Source organism: Labrus mixtus, chromosome 9 (assembly GCF_963584025.1).
Source record: "Labrus mixtus chromosome 9, fLabMix1.1, whole genome shotgun sequence".
In the NCBI taxonomy this organism is placed as follows: Eukaryota; Metazoa; Chordata; class Actinopteri; order Labriformes; family Labridae; genus Labrus; species Labrus mixtus.
The window spans coordinates 13,601,270-13,621,884 of NC_083620.1; the positions used below are offsets into that span (position 1 = coordinate 13,601,270).

Genomic DNA, 20,615 nt, shown 5'->3' on the forward strand with positions numbered 1-20,615 from the left:
ATTATAGTGCCTATTGACATCTTCAACCTTATACGGCTTGCTTATGGTGACCTGGCCTTTAAGGTGGCCAAACTGTGCTTTGCTTGGAGTAACACTACTTGAAATTTCTACATCTACACATTTACATGACATTTGTTAATTTAATACTGAGTTTTTTTTAAGGGAGCCATCACATAACACAATAACTTTTGATCACACAAGTCACTTTAAATCATCACTGGTCACTTTAACTTACCATTCCCCGCACATAACTCTTAAGTATCCTGTACAGTTCACCTCAATATTTAGATTCTCTGTATATACCTCCCATTGTAATTTTTATTTGTATTTATCTTACCTATTCTTGAATTTTGTATTACCTACTTCTCTGTCTTGTTGCTGCAACGCCTGAATTTCCCCCTGGGAATCACTAAAGTATTATCCTATCCTACATAAGTCACTTTGGGCAATTCTCACACCTGTTATAAATAAGGCATGGCTATACTTTTTCAACAACAACAAAACTGTGCACAAAAAATGACTTACATGTTACCAAAACTACAGAAAAGAGAACCCAGCTTCTAAAAACACAGAACCTTTGAGCATAATAATGCATTAACAATGAAAGAAATATGAATAAATATGCTCAATATAAGAATCTTGTACATTTTGCAGACATTGTTTAATATTAATCTACAAATAGAATTTAAACAAAGACAATCTACCGAGGAAGAAATCTCCATTAAAACCCAGCATACATTTCATTCCAGATGTGTCTCTTCGTTCCTATGGTCCCTCCCTATGCAGCTACTTTGCTCTGAGCCTAAACACGCTTAATGCGCATGCCCGGCAGATGATGGGTCACATGACAAGGAAAACGAAACCAAAAAGGAATGAAAACAAAGCGCTGTCGAGAGTGAGAGATTTCAGTGTGTGCTTCCTTTTCCCCTGACCCGACATAACAGAAGTGGATTAAAAAGTAATGTAAAGTTATTGTAATCAGGCGTAAAGCTCCCTGGTGCATGTACATAAATATTAGAAGAAACATTAGCTGTACATGCTCGGGGTATTAATTGCCGAGCGCGTTAGCTAGCAGGCTATCCCTGTGGTTAATTCTGCGCATGCGCGTTATACTTTTCGTCTTCAGGGATCTATCTTGACCGTAGAGGTTTGAATGGGATCTTTGTAGAACAAAGTCAGCATAAATAGCGGGCAGGAGACAGGGGTCAGTGGAGAAGTGAGCCAGGGAAGTGGAATTTTAAGATCTTTTTCAGTAAACGCAGATCTGACTGTGTAAATCTTCAGGTTTTTGTAGGCAGGAGGGCTCGCTGTGATTGAAGATGAGGCTGAGTGGTGTCCTAGTGTGTGTTTTCATGCTCTGGGTTGAAGGGTCGTGGGGTGACACACCGGCCAACTGCACCTATGAAGACCTCCTGGGCACATGGGTGTTCCAGGTGTCCAAAGGAGGACACGATAAGACCATCAACTGCTCGGCTCAAGGTAAAGTCGACCACCCACCATTAGTAGTATTAATAGAGTTAAACTGCTGAGTCACACAACACAAGTCAAGTGTTTTAAATAGCACATTTCAGCAACAAGGCAGTCTAACGTGATCCACACAGTACAATAGTAGTAATTTGTAAATCATGTGATATGTTTGGACCTGTATCAGTTTGTGCTATGAGGAAATCAGGTGATTTAGGGATTACTTCCTGCTTTTAGTTAGATGGTCAAAGTATGAAAATAAGCTTTAGTTGAATGTCTAATATTACACATTTCTGTAGAAACACAGAATCACATGTCATATCTCCCATTTATTTCATGAGAACAATGTTGAAGTTAATGTCACTAGGAATCTTTTTAAAATACTCGTCTGTCATGGCAATGCTTAAAAAAAAAAGCTCATAATTTCAGGATAGTCCACATCTGTGTTTTGAAGTATGACTTAAATGTCATATAACTGCTGATGTATTCAAAACTCATTGTACTCGTTTCCCTATGATACCGGCAAAAGAAGGAACAAAAAGACATGGACATGTAAAAGTTCCATTGGGTCCTATGACTAAAAAGTAGGAAGATGATTAGGGCCAGGCATTGTGCACTTGGAGAAAAAAGGATGCGAATGAAGTTGAAATTTCATGAAATTGTATTTCAATTTTATTCTCGACATTTCATCTTTTTTTTCCTCAAAATGGAAAAATATTCCTCATGTCATCCTCTTCCGTATTAAAGGTTTTCAAGTCCAAAAATACAAAGTCTATTAAAGGACCCTTTAGGAAGACGGTTGCACTGAAAGTTTTTTTTTCTTGAAATTAAAGGAGTAATAAAATATTCCTGACTCTTTATATTATATATGAATTTGAATGGAATTCTGTCTACAGATTAGAATTAACCTTTTAAGTTGACATTAATTATTAAAGTACATTGTGTGTTGTGGTGTTGCTTTTCAGCTACAGGTGAGAGCGTCGTGACTGTCACCCTGGACAAATTGTCGGTAGCCACAGATGAGCTGGGGAACACCGGCTTCTTCACCCTCATCTACAATCAGGGCTTTGAAGTGGTGCTTAACGGATACAAGTGGTTCGCCTTCTTTAAGGTAGAAGATAGATGGACGTTATTACATTCATGGGAACAATCACTTTTGTGTTGGGAATTCTGCAAACCCCAAAAAAGTAATTTACTGGTTCAGCCTTCACTGTGGTTTAATTACATTTTTTACACTCTTCATGGTCCTTTAAGTATCAGCAGACCTCAAACTCTGAACTCAAAGTTAACGTTATCATTTCAGAGAGGAAGAGTGTCAGAGATTATCGCTATAATGTGGGCAGGAAATTGCACTTTGGGTTAACAGATCTTGAGGTTATTTTGAATGCTGCATGTCATTAGGGGGTTAGTTTCAGAATTAATCAACTTCCTCTGCCTTCATCTTATTTGATGGTATCTTGGATCATTTGCATATCTTTTCCATACAATGGTTGAAATGTATCAAAGGACTATTTTAAAGACACTTTGGTTAAGGCTAACCGAAAGTCATGGGTTCCTTCTCGTCACTCACATGACACTGAGTTGAAGCCCGTCTATCAAACCCACATCATGATTCATTCATGCCTTGTTAGACTTCCCCTTTTGTGTCGACTTACTGTAACAATGTGTTAGGACCGGAAACTTTGTTGTACTCAACATGTGCAGGATGTTTTATTTCTATTCTCAAACTCAAAACTTGTTGATTTCTATCTGAATCATGAGCTTAGGTTAATGAATAAACTCGTATGTGCATACTGGATAACACAGCCTGATGGTCTCACTCTGTCCTCTCAGTACACTGAAGAAGGCCCTAAGGTGACCAGCTACTGTGACCAGACCCTGCCAGGGTGGGTGCACGATGTCCTGGGTCACAACTGGGCCTGTTTTGTAGGGACGAAAGTGAAGTCAGTACCACCTCAAACAAACTACAAACCGTTCTACAGCAGCAGGTATGTAAATCACCATCACCTGTTCCATTCTCCAAAATGCAAAGTTGAGAAACACAAGCTAACAAAGAAACACAAACAAGCTAGACATCAGTGGACTTTGGCCAATGGAAACGTTTTTAGCACTCTTAATCTTGCCATAGGTGGTGTCATTGATCATTGCTTTTTTTTTTTTGTACCCGACAGGCTGCTCCAGAAGCCGTACAGAAACAACCTGGACTTCATTGATTCCATCAGCTCGGCTCAGAAATCCTGGAGAGCTGTGGCATACCCTGAGAATGAGATGTACACTCTGCAGGAGATGCACAACAGAGCAGGGGGGCCCGCCTCCCAGATCCCTATGTGAGCATTTATTTATATTTTCAAACTGTGGCTACAGAGTCCTGCATGGGCCATGCAGGAATAACTACTAAAAAGTTCAAATATTAATGAACTAAAAATGTATCTGTGAATCTTGCTAGATTATATCTAGTTCTTTAGGTTGGGGGGAGTATTGACCTGTTTGTAAACACAGTATCAGGACTCTTAGGGCGTTTTCCAAAATCTATTTATTGGTTTGCACAGAGGATAAGAACACACACAGTTGGCTTAATTGAGATTGTGCTGTGGTCATCCCATTCCTGCCTTCTCCCGGCCATCCTGATGAACCCTGCCCCCACCGGAAGGATTGTTTCGTATCGTGTCCGAGCATGACCCCCGCAGTCTGTGTTCAAATTAGTAATATTGTTCCGTGCCTGACTACACTTGCATATGTAAACAATCCGATACAGCAGGTGGCGGTATGCACACAGTTGGTTTGCAAATCTGCCTAGAAGCAGAAAGCAGAAGAAGCAACCATGGCAACCACTCGCGGGCTGAGTCAATCTGGCTCACTGTGGATGTTTTTAGTTATTTCTGAGACGCAAACAACGACCCTCTTCCTACTTCCACATCTACCGTGCAGCTCAGAGGATGAAATGGGTCTGGATACGATGGGTTCTGAGTAGACAGGAGCCGCTTAGAATAATGTCATATAGGGGATCACTTCATTGTTCTTGTTGCGTTAACATCTCCCACCGACTGTACTCGAGTACACATGACCACCTATTCAAGTGGACTTGGGCAAGGTACCCGAGTACGATACGTTTGTGTTCACACTGATCAAATGAACCGGACTTTGGGGTCAAGCATACTCTGATCCGGGCCCGGGTCCTTAGTGTGAAACCACCCTTCTACCTAAACAGATGACTGTTAACAAGGTGCTTGTCTCTCCTTCCATTAAAAGATTTATTGTTGTATGAATCAAAAATTACAATACAACCTTATTACTTTGTAATGGACTGAGAGGACTCTCTCCCCCCATAGCTCTGCATTTACAACACCTGCTTCCACTGGACTCATGCAGTACATTTCCAGATAGTTATTTTTCTTTGTAAAACTGTTGACCAATGCCAAAAGTTTGACTTGAAGTGTATTTCTGATTCTTTCTTTCTACTTCAGACGTGTTCGCCCTCTGCCTGTGAAAGCTGAAGTAGCCAAGATGGCAGCTGCTCTGCCTGAGCGCTGGGATTGGAGAAATGTGAACGATGTCAACTTTGTCAGCCCTGTGCGAAACCAAGGTGATCTTAATACACTGTGCTGACGTGAACAATTATCCGAACAAGAATTCACTTTAAAGTGAGCAGGCTTTTTTTGCAGCGATATTTTGAAATTGAAAAAGAAAATGCAAACAACATGAACCTATACAAGACTTGACCAGAAGGAGACACAGCTGTACCGTTCACGCGTGAGCAGCTGTCGGTAAGAGCACACACTGATCATCAGCTCCGAGCTCCTTTGCTCCCTCTTGGTAGACCTGGCTCTGCTTTCTGCTGCTCCTGTGTTTCTGCACAGCCTGGTGTGTGAGTGGAGAGATTATTCTTGCTGAGTAGTATTTGAGTGTCTGAGAGGGCCTCTGTAGGGCTGGGTTTAAGGAACTGGAGAGGCCTGAAGTGTTTCAACAGGGGCCCTCTAAGCCACTGCAGCGCAGCTTATTTTCCTTCAATGTTGCGAGGCAGGTGGGTGTTGTAGTTTCCATTCCAGTTAACAGAAAGAAAAAAAATGGTCTGGCTGGCTTAAATAGGAACATGGCATATTTCTAGACCTCACACATTTCCTTCTATTAGAATCATCTAAAAAAAAAAAAACTCACTACATCATTTATAAAAAAGTATGGACAGCCAACGTTTTTATATAGACCTATCTTTAATTTAAATGAATGGTTGTTAAACCTCTTAAGTCTTAAGAGTCTAGAGGTGCTGGACCCAAAGACAACCTGTTCTCTGTGTCACCCTGACTTGAATCATCACTACAATTAAACCTCCCTACAAATCCCCACAGCCTCTTGTTCACTGACCCAGTTTGTGTCTTCGGAGCTCTGTATTAAAAGCCGTGTCTTGCACTATGGATGGAAACGGTTGGCTGTCATCAGTGTTATCTGCCTCTGTTCCCTACTCCCCTAGTATTCATTACATCTAATGAGGATAAGTAAAGTGGGGCAGAAACATTTAGAAACACAAACGTAGTCAAATGTATTCTTGAACATATAACGATATTCAAGAGCTAACCAATAATGAAGACTATAAATGAGTTGTGTTGTGTGTGTGTGTGGAGGACTCCTCCATTTTGGAACGACCTCCCCGAGGAGACAAGGCGTGCAGAATCAGTAACCGTTCAGGCGAGGACGCTAGGGAATCGAGCCGGAGCACACATGGTCGTATACACCCACTGAAAAGTAGACCTCCTGGACCTCTCCACCCACTCTTTATAGCCAAGTTGTAAATAAAAATGAAAAATGAATGCACCTGATTGGATAAACGTTCGGCTAGTCCAGGCGGTCCCTGGACTCATTTGAATAGAATAGAAAATCTCGTCTGTTCTTCTCCGGTGAGCACGCCGGAGCCCCTCCCGAAACTCGCCGCAACGATCCCTTAATGCATTGTGCGACTGCCTCTCCAGCTCTCCATAGGAAATGAATAGAAAGCATTCAGACGCTATCTGTCTTTGGAAATCAGTGGAGCCGTACCGTAACTTCTTCTTAGAACTCACTTTTACAGACTTTCTTTAATGTGCAGTCATCTTTTAAAATCCATCCATCCATCCATTTTCTTTCGCTTATCCGAGGTCGGGTCGCGGTGGTAGCAGGCGCAGAAAGTCAACCCAGACTTTTAATACGTACATAAAGACAGGATATTAAAAGTACCAGTTAAAATCTCACTTTATTTATTACAACATCAACTTACCTCTGCCCAAGAGAAAGTCAAGATTGGACTCTGAACAGTGAACAAACACTAAATGAGCTTCATTATTTGATGTTGTGTGAACATTAGTTTGATTGACCTTGAGCGTATATTTCTGCCCTGTGTTTCAGCGTCGTGTGGTAGCTGCTACTCCTTCGCCTCCATGGGAATGCTGGAAGCTCGTGTTCGAGTCCTCACCAACAACAGCGAGAGCCCCATCCTCAGCCCTCAACAAGTGGTGTCCTGTTCTGAATACTCTCAAGGTAGAGTAGGTTGAGACTCTAGTCTGCTTCCAGGACTACAGCCTCTGCACTTCAGGCACCCAACCTATAACCGCTAGGCTTCAGGCGCCCTCACATTGCCATTTTAAAAGTCAAGTGTTTCTTCTTGATAAAAGCATGTTTGGTAATTATTTTTGAAGAGTCCTAGTGAGTCTCGTTAAAACTTTCAACAATGTGAGATTAAACTTGTAAGAACATCAGGACAATCTCCATCGTAGAGACAGTTTGAAAGTTCTATTTGAAATGTATCTCTCCTCTTGAAGGTTGTGATGGTGGCTTCCCATACTTGATCGGAAAGTATGCACAGGATTTTGGCATCGTGGACGAGTCGTGCTTCCCATACATTGGAAAGGACTCCCCGTGTGGCGTTCCTCAGAACTGCTTCCGTGTGTACACGGCAGAATACTACTACGTCGGTGGGTTTTACGGCGGCTGCAGTGAGATGGCCATGATGATGGATCTGGTCAAAAATGGACCAATGGCAGTCGCTTTTGAGGTACTACAGCCCCCTCATTGTTTCCAAACAGTGTTTCCTTTACATGCAGGATGTTATCATTTCATGATTGTGGGCTTCGTGTTCAATGTTATTTAAAAGTGGTCAGTTTTTAATGAACCATTTCTATTATACATTATAAAGCTATGACACTTTTGACCTGAGAAATACAAAACTGACCCATTAAAAAGCTGCACGCACAAAAAAAGTAACCTGCACGTTCCCTTCCCTATCACAACTTTGCTCATTATCTTGAAGTACGAGTTTAACCTGTCCGATTAACCTCTAATTCAGAGAGCTATAGTCTCAACAGTGATTTGAATACTGTGCTTATTGAACCTTTTTCCTTTCTTTTTTGTTCTCCTCCACATTTTTGTGGAGCCTCCTGCATCATAAGTTTAGATAATATTTAACAGAGGTAAATGAGCTTACATTTTCTCTCCCAGGTGTACCCTGACTTCATGCACTATAAGGAGGGCATTTACCACCACACGGGCCTGGCAGACCCCTTCAACCCCTTCGAGCTCACCAACCACGCTGTGCTGCTGGTGGGATATGGCCGCTGCCACATGACTGGACAGAAGTACTGGATCGTCAAGAACAGCTGGGGCACCAATTGGGGCGAGGACGGCTACTTCCGAATCCGCCGGGGAAGTGACGAGTGTTCCATTGAGAGCATCGCAGTCGCAGCCAATCCCATCCCCAAACTGTAGACACAGAAACTCGTCCGTGGGAGGAAAGGGTGACATGATTAGAGTCCCAACAGTGCAGCAGTTTTTAATGTGTGCTTGGATACAGACCTCAAATTTTTAATTTTTCACAGCAAGTCATGTCACATGGTTAGCACTGATCTGTCTTTCTCCTCTCTAATCAAACAAGTTGCATGAGCATGATTTGTACTGAAATTCATGATTGTATCAAACCAATATAACTCACATACATGTAACCAAAGTCTATCAAGCTGAAATGACCATGACGGTCTCCAGACTTGATTGTATTGATCTGTTTTCAACATCTTTTATTATCACCCTGTGAACGATTTTACTTCAAGCTGTAACTGCCTAAACAACGAGGGACTGTGACATATCATGATGGTTTATAAAATACCAATTGTAAAATTTAAAGGGAGCTGTCAGCTGAAGAGCTAGTGTTTGTTTTCCTTGCAATGTGCACGGTCCTTGATTCTTTGTCTCAGGGAATCACAGTGGAGATCATTTTCTGTATTTGCATCATTATTGAAACAGTTACTGCCACGTGTCTCTATGGAGTTCTTTTAAAGGGATTTGTTGATCAGTTTTAAAAAAAGGAATATGTTTGATTGTAGTGCCTTTGATTCTGCTGCTCGGTTAGTGTTGGAAACTGAGCCGCAGCGTATTGTGAAACTTTCTCGCCTGGAAAAGTCGACCGAATAAAATCATTAAAATTTTACTGTCCGTTTGATTTGTGTGCGTGTAGCACGATGGAAAACACCTTTGCATTGTGTTTTAGGTGTTAACCAAACAAATGGTTAATTTACTGTCAATGTGTCTAATTAAGGTAAGTTATTCATAATTAAACTGAATTAATTCTATGCAATTGTGAGGTTCTTATTTTTGCATAATGCTACTTTTTTACCTACAATATATTGAATACATGGGCTTTTTACTCCTACATTCATCATAAGTGAATTTTGCAGGTCTGGCTTGGATAATCAACCAAATCTTCAAATGTCCGTATTTGATCAGTTAGCCTTTCAAATCAGTAAACTAAATACAGAGTTAAAATAGTTTAAGGAACCATGTCATGATAGGCTCCTTTCCGCTTTACATTTGCCTCTGATTTTTTTAATACATCAGATAGGTTAAAGCCCAAGACGTATGTGCAATAAATGTGTTTATATAAGTTTTCATCCTCAGATTTGGAGGTTGGAAACCGGCGTGACACCACCAGCACGCAAGTGCGCTGCGTCAGTCACAAGGTCCAGACGTGTGTGCTCCGCTTCCCTGCGTGGGTCAGGGCGTACCTCGCCTCCCCTTCTCTCCTTTTCCCAGCTCTCTGTAGTTCTCTGTGCGCTGTCCTGTGCTGCTCCCCTTTCCTCCCCTTTGGTCCTTTCCATTACGGAGGATTCATGCTCAGCTCTCGCCCTTCTCGGTCGCCATGCAGAACAACCACCAAAAGGAGCATCTTTATAAGATTCTTGTAATAGGGGACCTCGGGGTCGGCAAGACCAGCATCATCAAACGTTATGTCCATCACAACTTCAGCCCCAACTATCGAGCCACTATTGGAGTGGACTTCGCTCTCAAAGTTCTCAACTGGGACCAGGAGACGGTGCGCCTTCAGCTGTGGGACATTGCAGGTACGCTCCAACTTTTTACGCACTACTCATATGATAACGTTAAAAGACAAGAAGGCTTAAAAACAAGGGGCCCAGTGGCAAACGGGACATTTTCTCCAAAAGAAATTTGGAAATTCCCATTAATGTTGTTTAAGTGACTTTTTTTGTTTCTTCCATTGAGACAAACTTTTCACGCGTTTTTCCTAAAGTGAGCTTCAGGATGGCCTTAGTCAACTTTGTTAAAAAGAGTATAAAAAGTAGAAATAAAGGACATGATTTGTAAAGAGTTGGAACACAATGGCCGTGACCAAAGTTATTTCTATACAGATCAAGATGGAATTGCGTAGGGATTATATCTGTTCTTAATATTCATAGAGGAATTGTAAAATAAATCGGAGTAGCCTAAATACACAACATCTATTTAAAAAAAAAAGTTGGTCAAGTCAGTTACCGACATGGTACTTTTGGAAATTAATTAGTTTGGAAATCAAGATTATTTTTACACTTTCATTTCAAACAGTAGGCTAATTGTTGAAAGGAATGTGCTTCACTTTCACACAATGCTGTAGCACTAACATATAACCCATTGTCTATTCTTCAATACAGATCATTTGAGGTTACAACTTTCCAAATAGTATATTTCAAAGAATAATGTGGTTTTTTTAAATCAGTTTTTTTGCTGAGATAAAGATTAAAGCCCTTTTTCTCTAGCATAGGTGAAACACTGAGGCCCTCTCCAAGGATTTGAGATGTTCAGATAATTTTGGAGTAGTCATTAAAAGACAGTGATCCAGGGAATTAGCATGAGACCATTTCATCACAGTGGTTCTTTCATTTTTGTGGATGATATTAAAGGTTATTCAGGGTTAATGTTCCTCATGTGCACCAGCTGACCTGTAGGCATCACATTTTGAAATCGTTTTGCATTCAACACATTTCCACGATTACATATTTCACTTTCTTCAAATACAAGACAAGCACACACATTTAACAATTCAAATATGATTAATGTGGCTAATGCTGTGTAACTATGCGTTAAACCAACATTTGGTCCACTTAATAAACCTTACTGTTCATGTCACGTGACCTTTTTCCGGGTATCATGACCTCATGTGATGTAACAGAGAGAAACCATGGCAACAGTCAGCCATTATGATCGTTTCTGGTCATTAGTATGAACCAAGTTTTAAGCTGGACTCTTGGAGCTAATACAAAGTTTCTATTCCTTCGATTTGTAAGACCAACAAGAGCCCAGTTTTCAACTCGGCACAACATTTATGAATGTTTATATTTCTTTAACATTTCCTCCATACAGTAGTTAGCAGCTAGCATAGCCAGTGTTTCCAAAGTTCTGTCAAATCTACTGGAGTTTGTCTGCTATAAAATGAGCATATTACATCTCAAAGGATATCTGAACAACCTAAACAACCAAATAATTCAATCATTCATTCATACATACATGTATATATTTCAAACTTGTTGTACACTTTGGCATCCCAACCTATGTGGTACCTTTATTTTGTCTTTTTTTTTTACTCTTTTTCTTTATTTATCGGATTATGATATGATTTTCTTTCTCACATCTGGAGAGTAAAACAGGCTATTTAATAAATAAAAAAAGGAAATATCTTGTAGGGACGTTGAAATTGTAACAACTTTCCCCCAAGCTGTGTATAAATCTTTGCTGTTCATTGTTGAAAACATAAAGAGGAAATAGGCAGCATTTTCCTGAATGCACAGGCCTTTGAGCGGGATGCTGCTGGGGTGTGATAACAAATCAAAAGGCTACAGCAGTCTCATCTCACATGAGTGTCTGCTGAGGTTTAGAAGAATCCTCTGACCTGCTGCTCTCTCCCCTCCTGTGCGCCCTCTCCAGTAAGCGCAAGCAGTCATGTGTCTGAAACTCATGTGAGGGAGATTTGAGGCCCAAACTCGTGTATACAGAAAGCTTTTATTGTGAACTAAAGATGAGTGACTCCCTCAGAGGAGAGCTGCTATAGATTGGTACTGTACTTTCTCCCCGTTCACTCGCCCTGCGGTCGTAGAAGGCTTGAGGTGGGAAAGACACTTTGTAGATGATAGTCCTGTGAATTATGGGAAGTACAGTTTTATATTGGCTCTTCTTTGAGTCTTATTAGAAAAGTCATCTGAAAATAAAGCACATGGACTTTTTTCCATGTGACACACAAAATTCACATCCAAAAAAAATTAATTTCTGGTATGTTTCCTTGTTTGCTTTTCTAGTTGTCTTTAGAGTCTAATGATAGCCTGAAGTTTTCTCATGCCAAATATGTAATACATTACTTGATTCTATGAATTTCCCAAGACAAATAATGAGTTCAACCAGCTCTATTTTTGACTGCCATTCAGTTACGTCCAAGGTTAAAGAGCTAGCTGCGGGAAAACATCATGACAACTTGAATGTGGATGGTATAGGCCTTATTTTGTGGCGGTATGTACTTTTCTGACTTCTGAAATGATTTAGTTATTAAGCTGTGGAAGTCTGTGCTTGCCAACCAGGTTTAAGTCTTGATGTGTTTGGGCCTCTGCTTTATTTCATCAGCACTGAATTATTGCAACATTTGATCCCTGAGAATGAACCCAATGACTCTCCTTACATTACGTAACTAATCTACCTCCTCTCTCAATCAGGTTCTTATTACGAGCACTGGGTCTTATATTAACACTCCACGTATGGTATATATCTTTCCTCCCCATTCTTGTATTTTATTTATTTTTTTGCCATTTTTGAGGTTCATAAAGTTGGTTTTCTCTACACCTTCAAACCAATCAGTGTTGAACATCTTTTGAACCTTATGTAGTTGTTTAGTTGTTTTATCGTTAATGTATACAGCAATGCCAGTGGCATGTAATCAAACCTAACCCAAACCATCATGTTAAATAACCAATGCATAGTTTTAAACTTTAAATGTCATAATTGATGGAGAGGAACTCTAATTTACCATGTTGCTTTTTATTCGATTACATTTTTTGTTCAATAGAACAACATTTTTTTTAGAATGGCTTTATACATCCTTTGTAATGTCATCACCTACATAACACTAGATATGATGCACAAAGACAACAACAAATAAGTAAATATATCTTTGGGAGCCATAGTGTTGAGAGTCTTTGTGCATCATATCTATTTTTTTTTTCAGCATCTGAATAAGTGATGTGCTTGTGTTTGCCGACTTTTCCAGCACCCAGAAAACACCCAGTATGGATGAGTTGGTTTACACACAGAGGTAGAAACAGTTACACTACAAAACTTTTTAACGAGATACAAGGTTGTGTCCCTCTGATGCTGCCTGACCTTGGAGCAGCCGTGTCTCCTCAGCTGTTGTGCTGCTGACCCCGTGCTCTCACCCACCTGTGCAAGAGAGCGTATTAACAGACGGTGGACCTATACACAGCAGCTTCTGAATTAATAAGAACTCCCATTCTCTTCACTTTATAAAAACACATTATGAAAATATCGTACCTGGGAGCAAATTGTATTCTTGTATGTGAGACTGGTGCTGATGGTGTTCTCACAGAAGTAACAGATGGGAAAATGAGTGGGGATACAACATTCCAGCCGAGCTTATCGAATTAATTTCACCCTCAGGAATTTTCTTTACAGGCAAGTTCACAAGCAGGCGCCTAGACACATACCAAAGACACCTTTCTCCTCCTGGTTTCCTTTTATGTATCCATTTCTAAACCTTTTTTCTAGCTTTCTGCTCTTTTTCTGGAACAAACATGCATGTAATTGTGCATGTATGTGTAACTGAATGGCTGTTTGAAAGGAGGGTATAGGTATGTTGGAAATGTTTTCGTCCTGGTACATACAAGACAAGAATGTGATAGATGAGGGAAACAGATGATTCAAATTGAAGCATCTTTGGACCTGTACATCCAAAAATGATTTTCTTTGTGTGTGTACATCTGTACTTTTGTCTGTGTGTGTCTTTCAGGTCAGGAGAGGTTTGGAAACATGACCCGTGTGTATTACCGGGAGGCCATGGGCGCATTCATCGTGTTCGACGTCACGAGGCCTGCCTCCTTTGAGGCCGTCACCAAATGGAAGGAGGACTTGGATTCCAAACTGACACTAGCTAATGGGAAAAATGTAGCCACTGTGCTTTTGGCTAACAAATGTGACCAGGGTCGGGAAGTACTGACCAATAACGGAATAAAGATGGAGCAGTTCTGCGAGGAGAACGGCTTTGTCGGATGGTACGAGACGTCTGCTAAGGTAGGAAAGGTGGTGTGACACCCACCCAGCCCACACACACACTCACGCTCACACTTACACACACACACACACACACACACACATATAAAACAGTTATCTTCTAACAGGTGGGTGCATCTGCGTCTTTTGGAGTGTACTTCCAGTACAAACGCTCTGACAAGCTGCTGGCTCCCTACCAGCTCCACTATATAAGACTCAGCATCTCGTCACCCTTCAGAGATGCCACCACAGAGGCACACTCAGAAGACATCTTTGAAAAGCGCTGAGTTCAACAGTCTCTCCGTCTAGTTCTCATTTGCATATGAAAAAAACCTCAGTCAGTGAGCGTTGCTATTTTTTTTTTTTTTTTTTTTACAGACTTGAGTTTTTTCAGCACACTTTACTGCTATCATTTCAGGTCAGATGCGTCTGCATCAGGTGTTCTATCATCTACACAGGATGTCAATGAATGCCAAGGGAAAATGTATTCTATATAGTGTTATTTCTATTTTTGGAGGGGAAATGTGATTATTCTCTTCTTGGCTTCGAGTTAAATGAGCATATTGATACCACCCTCATGTCCTTGTTTTAAATATGAAGCCTAAGCCAGTAAACGGTTAGCTTAGCTTGGCATATAGAATAGAATCACAGGGAAACTGCTATCCCGGTGTCAGCAAAAGATCCAAAGAATATCAGCAGTTTCATTATAACATTGATGTACCTTCAGTTGGTACCTGATGCAGAAACACACATAACAAGAGGATCAATACATTGACTAAACGGTCAGGAAAGCAGTTTTTTGGTGATCAGCTATAAACAGATGCAAATTATGTGTCATGTGATTGTGACAGCTCGATCTGAAGACTCACTCTCATTTTCCTCAATGTTACAGCGTATTTATGCATTAAGGTTGACAGTTTAACTGCGTTTTAGTTTGTCTTACAACCTCAATGTAACCTTTACATTCTGAACTGGACTCATTACAGGCACAAACATAAACTGGGAGCATATCAAACACATATATAAAACTTTATGAAACATTTAAAAAAAAAACTTTAACACACTATGTACAATGTAATTCCACAGTCACTGCTGTCAGACAGGAGTGTAAGAAAGTTGTGAGTGAATTCAGACTGTACAGACTTACCACACTAACACACAGAGACACCAGTAGCCTGTTTATAGCAGCTAATGAGGAGCAGGAATCTCACATCTGCATGATAAGAGGAGGAAATAGACACAGACACACTCATCACCAGAGCAGCAAAGTCCTCTTTTGATCTGACTTGAGACCTCCAGAAGGTTTTGACATTTGTGTTGTCACATGCCCATGGTCTATTTATTCAAATAAATAAAAGCTCCTTAAAAACAATCATAGAACAGCGGACTCCTAATTTTGCATCAAACTTGACCAACAAACATGTTATACAGAGATTTTGAAATAATGGCAACCAGTTTAAACTCTTGCAATTGCTGCAGTGAAAGAACAAGGGGCAAGGGCATTTTTCAGGCTTTAGGCTTTTCAAATAAAGGCAGTTAACCAGGAAAAGAAAAATCAGGCTCTACTTGATCTAGTATTTTGAAAACATGAAAAGCAGCCTGGTTTATATGCAGAGTCCGAAGTGAAGTCCCAAAAGGCCTCTGTGTTGTTTTTGTTTTTCAGCTGTTGTGTAGCAAGAGCCCGAGCTGAAAGAGCGTTTGTCATACTGTTAGCCCGCTGCTAAATAACATGCCAGAAGAAATACTTCAAACCTTTATCTGAAAGCAACTCTGGGCGCGCTCTGCATGCACGAGAACACACAGAGGAAGAAGTGAAGTCGGCAGATAGCGGAGATGGTGTTATTTTGTTCTTGTTTTTATTTTAGAAGAGTCTTTTGTTTGAGATCGAACATCTATAGCAACAGAGAGATACTGATAAATCATGGCACACAGAGGGGTTCATGTGCAGAGATGACTGCGCTGTGCAGCATCCTACTGAGCACGCTGTTAGATCGAATGAATATTCAGTGTCTCTGCTGCTCCTGCATCACACCTCACATATTAGGAAAGTGTGTGCATGTGTATCCGTCTCATCAGTACTCTCTGCAGGTCCTCTCCTCATGTGAACCTGACTTTAACACCCGGGGGCCATTCATCAAGTTTATTCAGCTTTCAGCTCTGCTCCAAGTGGCTCTAAATCCTTTGTATGGGTGCTGTCCAGAATAGACATTTTGCTTTTGTGTTTTATTTTGAAGGGTACAATAGGTCTGTGACTCAGGCGAGACAGGTTTGTCAGGCTTATCTCTCAGCTTTATTATGTTGGATGTGTTTTTTTTTACTTCCAATTTCATAAATTGTGATGCAAGAGGCAACATCGTATAAGCGCACCTGGTTTCAGATCTTCTGTTGAGTGTCCTCCTCCTCTCTGCACCCTGCTTCCTGTTTGTATCCGTTTCAGGCAGGCTGCTCAAAGTTAAGAAACGCTAAAAAAATCTGCGCTGAAGTGTCATTTCTTTATGAATTGCAAAGAAAAAAGTTGATTTTATTGTCACAGATTTCATTCTATCCTGTGAACATAAAAAAAACTACTCAGCTGTCACAGAAAATCTCTCTTTCTTATTATTGCCTACTTTCAGTAAATTGTAGGATTACACTTTATTTTAGCTGGAGCAGTAATCACATTGGTTATTTTTTAATCGTATTGTCTGTAAAGAATGGAGAAGGTTGTATTATAGATTTTGCTTCTGGAGTGTGCCTCTCTCATCTCCTTGATTTTGTTCCATTTGTTTCACTTATCTGCTCCGACAGGTTTTTATTTCTGCACGTGTTTTTCCTTTTATGAAAACATCTGTATTAATCGATATTTTTCTCCCGCTCCTCTCTTTTCCTCCCTCTCACACACCTGTCTCTATCTATCTCTGTTTCTTTGCCTTTCCAGGAGAACATCAACATTGATGAAGCAGCAAACTGCTTGGTGAAACACATCATTGCCAGCGAGAACGACATGCTCCAGTCAGAAGTGCCTGACACCATTACCCCTCAGTTAGAGAAGGACAAAGGCGGGACATGCTCCTCCTGCTTCAGAGCCCAGTAACACCTCCTCTTTTTTTTTTTTTTTGTCCCATTACAACACAAAGTTCAGTTTGTCTGTGAGCAGGAGACCTTGGTGGAACTACGTCTGCTGTTTTTTTATCCAAGCATGCATGGGTGCCAATTGTTTTCTTGCCTGGTTGCTCAGGTGGGTGGGGGGGGGGTTGGTGTTGGGTTTGGTTAGGGGAAGCGGATGACATCTCGCTGAAGAAATGGATGGAAATAAACCGAGACAGAAAGAGAGATGGATGCAGCTTTGTGCGCTTGTCAAAGGCAAGGTCACTCACTGGGTGACATCGAGCCTTGACACTGCCACTTCAGTTACCATGGAGACACAGTTAATGAACACATGCTCAAAGAGATTGCAGCAAATCACACTATATCTGCTCTTCAGGTCCATGAAGGTTTCTCTGTTTACACACCATGTTAGCTGTCTGTCAGTCTCGCTCCTCCTTTCTCTCTTTGTTGTCTCGTTCTTTTCTTCCTTTTCTCAGTTTTTCTCTTTCTGAGTCGGTATCTTCCTGTTTGTTTGTCCTCATCCCTCCCGTACAGCACTAGTTTAGTTCTTCACATGTCATCCTGGGCTTATACTTGGGCAAAAAGCACATTTATAGCTCTTAATTCAATGGTTTTATATTAAATTTATACTCCATTGTTCAATATTTGTAATATTTGTAATTATGGAATAAATGCATATATATATATATACATATATATATGCAGTATATGTATACAAACATGTACATATTATTTTCAGTATATTGTGACAGATTATAGAACCAAAGATGTATCCAATTTTCAACGTGTTCATATGAATAAACCATAGCTTTACTGACACATGCCTGGGTTTGATTTTATGCTTCTGAAAATGCTCTGCACACTTGAACGTTTCAGACCTCTGTTCATGTTGGAGCAGAGTGCATGACTGAGAACTACTTCACATAACCTCACGTTTCTTACTCTAATGTTATGTAACGCCTCAGACCAACAGGTGAACTTTAAATGACCATGTAGCAGCCTTTAGCTAAAGAAAAGTTAGCAAACTTTGCGCTGCAATTTAGGCGGGCTTTCACTGTTAAGGGCAAATATCTTCAGGTTGGAAAAAACTCCAAACTCATGTTAGTGAGTAAACAGTGTTGGTTAGGCATGTTACTGAAAATTAAAAACTAGTTCCCAGTTACTAGTTACTACTATGTAAAAGTCACTGCGTTACTAACTGCTGCTTTATAAAAGTAACTAGTTACTAGTGGAAAGTATTTAGTGTTGCTGTAACAACTCGCACATTTCAAATACCACTGTAGTCATTTTCAATATGTAGGGATTTTACGAATTAGATCTCTGAAGGCAACAGACTCAACAGTTGATATGCAGCACGTCGCCATCAACATACCTGTTTGTATAGAGTGTCTCCTCCTTAGTCTGCCGAGCTAATGTGAGCTGCACCTGGGTCTCCGGCGTCTGCGGCATCGGGCTCTCTGAAAGCTAGTTTAGTAAAAGCGTGCTGTTTAGCTCAGTGCTTCTTTCTTGTGAGAGACGTTTTCCTTCCTGCACATAGACTACAACTTCACTGCTGTATTCTTGTCGTTGCATGTTCTACCCGTGCATGCATGGGTTCTCTGTGGGTACTCCGGCTTCCTCCCACAGTCCAAAGACATGCTTAGGTTAATTGGTGACTCTACATTGCCAGTAGCTGTGAATGTGAGTGTGGCTGGTGGGCTGTCTCTTTATTTCAGCCCTGTGATTGACTGCCGAACAGTCCAGGGTGAACCTCATCTCTCGCCAATTGACAGCAGGGATCAGCTACAGCTCCCCGCGACCCAGACGGTATAGATAATGGATGGATGGATGGATAGAATATTCTGGAACATCACAGAGAAAATGTTTCACTTCTGCCGTTATTGTTCATGTCTGTTACTTAATTTGTTCTCAGTGAGCTTCGTCTGACCAGCTACAGCCGACTAAACACCTCCTTTAATTCACACTAGATACCACTGCAGGACATAGACATCCATTGTACAGTACCTTAAAATGATTCATGATAAAATATAGATTGAACGCTACATAAGCGACACATAGCTAGCTCATTTTAGTGACTATCTCAATCTTACAAAATTAGAGCAATCACACAAAAACACAAGGTTAGTACCATTTATATTAACCTTAGATTCAAATGTTACAAGGGAAGGAATTATGTAGACCTGCATGTTGTATCAAAACATTATACTTTGGTGTTGTTGCCAAACCTTTATTATTCTCAACCTCTCAAGATGACGATTTACGACATTTTTAACACTGTGCTTTCTTTTCTTCCCAGATACACAAAGGATCTATCTTTTGTGTAACAGTGTCTCTCTCAGATATTGATATTAACAGGTTTAAAGACAGTGTCACTCTTATCACTTATGTTACTATTTATGATGGAAAACACATAGAACAGCAGGAAGCACCGAGAGAGGTTGCGATTATGGAATAAAGGCAACCCCGTTTTCTCTGCACACCCACACACACTAAAACACCCACACAGATGTATGCATATGATCAAAGTTAATAGATTTATCTCTCACTCTCTGCTGGTCTCTACAGCAACACACTGCCATGCGAGGGATAGTTTCTCCCTAAGTACAGGCCTGTCCTTGTAGTTCTCCTTGATTCCTTTTTGATATAACAGGGGGAAAAGGAAAAAAGGAGAGCGTGTGAGAGGGAGAGAGAGAGAGAGAGTGGGGTGGGGTGGGGTGGGGTGGGGGGCACAAAAAGGGACTGTAATCACAAGACTTCTCAGTCATACAGGATAAGGAGCTAAATCTGCACGTGATTTCAGGATGACTTAAAGGCTTTCTGTTTTTCCCCGCACACATACACACACTCACACTGACGCCATTGATAACAACTTTACCTTTCAGTGCCGTTGCTGCCATTGAATTGTTTGAAATGAAAACTTTGCAACAGGAATGTATACTGCCTTGGGCCTCCGAAAAGTTCCTCAACCTCAAATTAAGTAACTAATTTTTACATTCTTAAAGGAAATATATCCTTTTGAAGATAAAGGATGTTCATTTGAAGTGTAAAAATGTAAATGTCATGCAATAAAAACAGCCCCAGTGCAAATACAGACGCTGAGCACTGTCTTGGTGCTACTACACGGTCAATAAACACTGAGAGAGGTGTTGGAAGTGGAGGCTGTGGCAGGCTGGCTCCGGCTGTGAATTAAACACCCGCTAAAATGGAATCGATAGCAGAAGCCAGGGGAGACCAGGGGATGAATGAAAATTGTGGCTGTACCGCCAACCTTAATCGATAAATGTGAGTGTTTGGCTGTGTGTGCGAGTTTTCTGTGTAGGTGGGTGTTTGTGTGTGTGTTTGTGTGTGTGTGTGTGTGCGTGTGTGTGTGAGTGACCCAGGTCTGGCTCCTCTCTCCAACAGACTTGGTTGTGAACAGTGAGTCATCCGTGTAGGCCTTTGATATTCCACAAAGCACTCCATTTAAAACTCACTGAGACTTCTGGTGCTCTTAGCCACACACACACGCACAC

At 40.8% G+C, this 20,615-nt stretch overlaps 2 protein-coding genes across 2 annotated transcripts; both read left to right on the top strand.

Moving 5' to 3' along the window:
• Positions 1 to 1,266: 1,266 nt before the first annotated feature.
• ctsc (cathepsin C) lies at positions 1,267 to 9,050 on the top strand. Its single transcript, XM_061046380.1, has 8 exons — positions 1,267 to 1,479; positions 2,430 to 2,575; positions 3,298 to 3,452; positions 3,636 to 3,791; positions 4,929 to 5,047; positions 6,838 to 6,969; positions 7,251 to 7,483; positions 7,927 to 9,050. The coding sequence occupies exons 1-8, from the start codon at positions 1,320 to 1,322 to the stop codon at positions 8,191 to 8,193; spliced, it is 1,368 nt and encodes a 455-aa protein (XP_060902363.1). The 5' UTR covers positions 1,267 to 1,319; the 3' UTR covers positions 8,194 to 9,050.
• A 336-nt stretch (positions 9,051 to 9,386) lies between these two features.
• On the top strand, positions 9,387 to 17,922 carry rab38a (RAB38a, member RAS oncogene family). The gene is made up of 3 exons (XM_061046381.1): positions 9,387 to 9,818; positions 13,757 to 14,037; positions 16,934 to 17,922. The coding sequence occupies exons 1-3, from the start codon at positions 9,617 to 9,619 to the stop codon at positions 17,087 to 17,089; spliced, it is 639 nt and encodes a 212-aa protein (XP_060902364.1). The 5' UTR covers positions 9,387 to 9,616; the 3' UTR covers positions 17,090 to 17,922.
• Positions 17,923 to 20,615: the final 2,693 nt, after the last annotated feature.